The sequence below is a fragment of the Montipora capricornis genome, chromosome 7, assembly GCF_036669925.1.
Source record: "Montipora capricornis isolate CH-2021 chromosome 7, ASM3666992v2, whole genome shotgun sequence".
Lineage (NCBI taxonomy): Eukaryota > Metazoa > Cnidaria > Anthozoa > Scleractinia > Acroporidae > Montipora > Montipora capricornis.
Window position 1 is genome coordinate 11805991 of NC_090889.1, and position 5000 is coordinate 11810990.

Here is a 5000-nt window from a genome sequence, read left to right on the forward strand (position 1 = left end):
AAAGGTGGAAGAAATATTTCTACCGTGGTGAAAGAATTATGAGTAATTTCTCAAAACGATAATTGTTGAGTGACGGAACAAAACAGACTAGCAGGGGACGGACCATTTAATTATTGAGAAGGGGGAGGGGGGATAGAGTAATGAACCAAAGCAGTTATTTCCTAGTTATTTAGCAACTAAAGCCCTGTCTACACGAGCAATTTCTATGTGACAATTTTTATTTGCTCGTAAAGACGAGAAAATTTGGCCAATTTTTGTGACAAATGTATTTCCTGAAAAGCTGACGTGTTAGCTTTTATGTGACAAATAAAAAATTATTGTCAAATACCAAAAAATTGCTCGTGTAGACGACTCGTCAAATAAAATTATGGCAAATTTCTGTCTCTTTGTGAGCGCCATTGGAAAACGACCAGGCAACCTCGCCTTGTTTCTACTTTATCTCTGCTGTCCAAAGGCATTGTTGACCATCTTAACAGCGAATTGTCAACAATCATTTGTTGTGCTATCTACACGATCCAGTGCATTTTCTACATAAAATTGTCACATAAAAATTGCTCGTGAGGACCGGGCTTAACCTTTTACTCTATCCCTGTGTCAGTCTGTAAAAAGGTTGAATGAATACCCTAAAAACCTAAATCATCCATCGAAATGGTTGCAGAACCAGTCTCAGTCTTTGGAAAAAGGGAAAAAGTATGGGTACAAAGTTGATATTATGTTACATCAGCACAAAAAAAGCAAAGGTAATTAAACTGAGTACGCCATTGATGATTGCTTTTTCGTTGCCTCCAGATGTGGGATCGGGGCGGTCCTGTTTGTTAGGACAGAATGGATTGAACTTGTCCAGTGGTGGCGGCTTGTTGTGAGAACAATGCTTCTTCATCAAGTCTCCGTTGCACTTTTTTGCCTTCTTGAAAGAACTGCGATAAAATAAGGAGAAAGCTATTAAAGCAATTACTTGCTTTGTCAATGCGTTTTACGACAGACGACAACAGGTAATATAGGAAGAACACGATCAATCGTCTTAAATACAAAAGCGAACAATATTACTGCAATAGCAACGTTCAAGATAGCCCAACTCAGTGACATGGTTACGAAGCAAGGAATGTACAACAGAAAACTTGCAACTACGTTTAAGCAGTAGTAATCAAAGCAGGGAGCCATTGTAAAGAGGTAAATGGAATTGAAACAAAGAATGTGCTTGGGAAGAACCAAACCTGCTCATTTCTAGTGAAAAGAAGTTGTATCTGAGAGTGAGAGCTGAGTTTAATGGTACAGTATCTTTAAAATGTACGTTTTCGAACTTGTCCCTAGAGTCACGTGGGATCGTGCGTCTGCGCATGATTCGATTGAGCTCTTCTGACTTTCTGACATGCGCAAAAGCGAAAATCTCTGTGGGCATGAGAAATGCACTTTCACGTAACGACGAACGTGTACTCGGAATCACGTTCGCACAAGAGTGCATCAGTTGAAAGAGAATTGCGCTACTCACGTTCCGTATTTTTATCTAATTATCGAAGAGTATCACAACATCTCATATCAGATATGGAATTAATCTAGTACTGTCTGGCGGATCTATGTCAAGAATTTTTTAATTATTTTATCTTTTTTCCTAGAAAATGGATTTCTTACTCGCACAGCTCAGGCATGTTTCCAAGGGAACTGGAATTGTTCATCTTCATCTTGAACTTGCTGAAGAAAGGCTCTGCGCATGTCTTGCCTTGATCATAAAACTCCGGTTTGCATTTCAGCAAGTGCTTGATTTTCTCTGATAATCCTGTGGTATTTATAGGACCACGGGGCATGCCACACATCATTCCCGAAAAGTGATGCACCATTGATTTAATGTCAGCCATGCGACCCATAGCCATGCTCATATTGGGGTATAAATTTAGAAAATTGCCATAACAGTCAAGAGTGAAGTTCTTGAAACACATTTTAAATTTCTTTAGCTCCTCACTGCAAAAGAAAAGAAAAAAAGAAGAAACACGATTAAAAGCTAGAGTGGTTTGCAAATGAGTGTCGTAAAACCAAAACCAAAGTAATTACTTTGGCCAATCAAAAAAGACGGAGACAATCCAGCAAACAAATCAAAACTCGAAGTAATTCCACGTCGCCGACAGAAAGCGCGAGAAAATGTGCACGGGTGAGCCACGATTGGTTTGGTTTCACTTCTGATTGGTTGAAAAAGTGGCGCGAGAACTTTGAACCAATCACTGAGTGAAGTAATGCAAAACCAAAGTAGTTCTCTAATTACTTTCGACACTCAATTGAAAACCGCTCTATTTATCATTACTACTACCGGTCTTAACAAAGAGATACCTTTGTCGTTGGTGATGTGGGGCCGGGATGCTGGGATAAAATCCGGATGCTCCGAACAGCTTTTTCTCGCGGCCATGTTTTCTTTCGCAAGCGTCCGACGGACCAAGCAAAAGAGGCCTTTCTTGTACCAGTCGCAAGGACAATTAAAATTGAAACTTTTTTTAGAAGAAAACACCGTATCTCTGAAATCTCGATCACATAGCAGTATAGCACTTCAGACTTTCTTTTTATTTCAATGCATCAATTTTAGATGCAGCTCTAGAGGCCACTTCCAATTAATACCAAAATACTCTTTCTTTGCCATCCAAATTTTTACATAAGCTAAGCATTGGGACCATTTTAAGTCCCAAGAGAAACTGGAAACAATGCTTAGGGCCAACAAAGAGTATTATGGTATTTTTGAAAGTGGCCTATTGTGTTTATGGTTAGAATGCATTGCTTTTGTCGCATACATTTATACGTGTACATTGCTCTGTGAATCTTAAGATCCAACAATATGGCATGTTTCTTACGCCTGAAAACTTCTCTGGCCATTATGGTAAAGAGACTGTCAACATGCCCTACTAAGGCCTTTCAAAAACGTGCCAGTTGCAATTATCTGTTCAGTTTTTAACAATGGAATTACTTGTAAATGGTTTGAAACCCAGGAGTTATATCATAATTAAGTAAAGTACGATCGTCCGGGTGAGTGTAGTCCTGAGAAGGACTGTTTGAGATGACATTGACTGACGTTTCGATAACCTGAGCGGAAGTCACCTTGAAGAGTCGTCTTGAAGAAGTTATCCTGGGCGGAAGTCTTGTCAGGTTGTCGAAACGTTAGTCAATGTCATGTAGTCTCAGGACTACACTCACCCGGACAATCGTACTTTACTTAATTATGAATGGAATTACTGTAGCAGGCCCGGTCACTGGACTCTTGGGCGCCATGTGATTTAGCCAACTTAATGTCCTTGCAAACCACTAGCAGTTTATTCCAAATACTATCATTTACGCTTTACGCATGCGTACAGTCTTCTCCTCTTACATCTCTTTGCCACATCATAAGGAATCACCACAAGTCAATGCAGATGCGCACTTAGTGAATGGCTTTCACCCCTATCCACATCATAAATGTGGGAGGAGTGGTTGGACAAACACTCCTTAAAGTCCTTGAAAAGCCCTGGAATTTAATTTTGGACTTCAAGAGCCCTTGAAAAGCGCTTGAAAAAAGGGATTTGGCGGGAAACTACTTGAAAGCTCCTTGAAATTTTGCTTGGGTGAAAATTGTTGACATTGCATCATACTAAGTTAAAGAGACATTTCATAAATTGAGCCCAAATTTGCCTATTGGGAAAACATTAAATGCAAAAATTGAAATGCCTGTGCGTGCACTTAACCCGCAGGGCGTCGGAAAGAATATCAAGATAGGCTTTTTCAGCAAAGAAAACACTGAAACACGATGTATGAAATGGAAATCTTCTTACAAACACTCCTTGGAAACTCAATTCTGGTTCTTGAAAACTCCTTGAATACCCCTGAAATTTTATATGCAAAATCCAGCACGAACCCTGACAAACGTACTACTCCGGTCCACAGATTTAAGAAGACCTCGAAGCCGCGCATGGTTTTCGTTTCCGGCCGTAGGCCGGACATTTCGTCCGGTCGTTTCCCATTCCACGTAGGGTACTTTGATGCCAATATTTGAGGGGTTTGTTTTCTTTTTTATTATTAATTTTGTTTTACTTACTTTTAAAGAGAATTTGAGTGAACTCCAGCCTTGCCTTGGAAACTGGTTTTTGGGTTCCAGAAACACCGGAAACAGCGTTTCTGATTGTTCTATTTTAAAAATATATTGGGGAAGTACGCAAGGTGCTTTGTGGCGCAGAAAAATGTCACGTCCAGTGCTTTCAGAAATATGTCCGCTACTTTACAAAACTGTCGAAATTCCTAAAGGCAACCCTTTCCCAAAAGAGTATCATATTTCCCTTGACGCTGAGATAGCTCTGTTTTGATTTGCTTTTACAACAGTGGGCGTGCTGAATCTCCCAAGGGAGATTGGCGTATGCAACAGTGGGCGTGCTGAATTTCCCAAGGGAGATTGGCTTATGCAACATTATGCGTGCTGAATCTCCCAAGGCAGGCGTTTTATAAATAAATCTACTCGGGAAAGGGTTGACTCCTAAGGCAACAATGGAAGATGGAGGCTCCTCTTGATGAGCTCCTGGAGGCGTAAAATTAGGATTGGCCAAATCATACAATACAGTACAATATATACTGAATTTAACACTTTCCTTGGGGGCTTTTTAGGGCCAATGAAACACAAGCAACGAAACGACGGAACAGGAGGACAACAACAACAACGACTGTTAAGAATCCCAACTGGCCGGAGACAAACCAGTTGGCTATTTACAAGTGCAGATGGGAAATTGAACCAGGGACTACCAGGATCAAATTTAACGAGTGGTCAGAGCGGGTCTTGAACCCGGGATCTCCGGATCCCGAGGCAAGCGCCCTAACCACTGGGCCACACTGCCTCCCCATATCATCTTTTTGCACAGAGTCTTTCTCCAACTACAAAAAAGTATTTTGCAAACAACAATCCTACCCGTGCAAGAGGCACGCAGTAGTGCTCGCAGAAAATGACTTTTCAGTTTTCGCCCGAGGAAAAACCTGCTCCTGATTGTAATATTATACTGACGAAT

General features: G+C 40.7%; 1 protein-coding gene across 1 annotated transcript in view; it reads right to left on the reverse strand.

Annotated features, from left to right (window-relative positions):
* Nucleotides 1–649: 649 nt before the first annotated feature.
* Nucleotides 650–5000, reverse strand: part of LOC138055631 (uncharacterized) — a 4502-nt gene continuing 151 nt past the window's right edge. The window contains exons 2-3 of the mRNA XM_068901520.1: nt 1630–2025; nt 650–917 (exon numbers count right to left, since the gene is read on the reverse strand). Coding sequence (XP_068757621.1) covers nt 716–917; nt 1630–2025 — 598 coding nt within the window. The 3' untranslated portion in view covers nt 650–715. The remainder of the gene's footprint in view (nt 918–1629; nt 2026–5000) is intronic.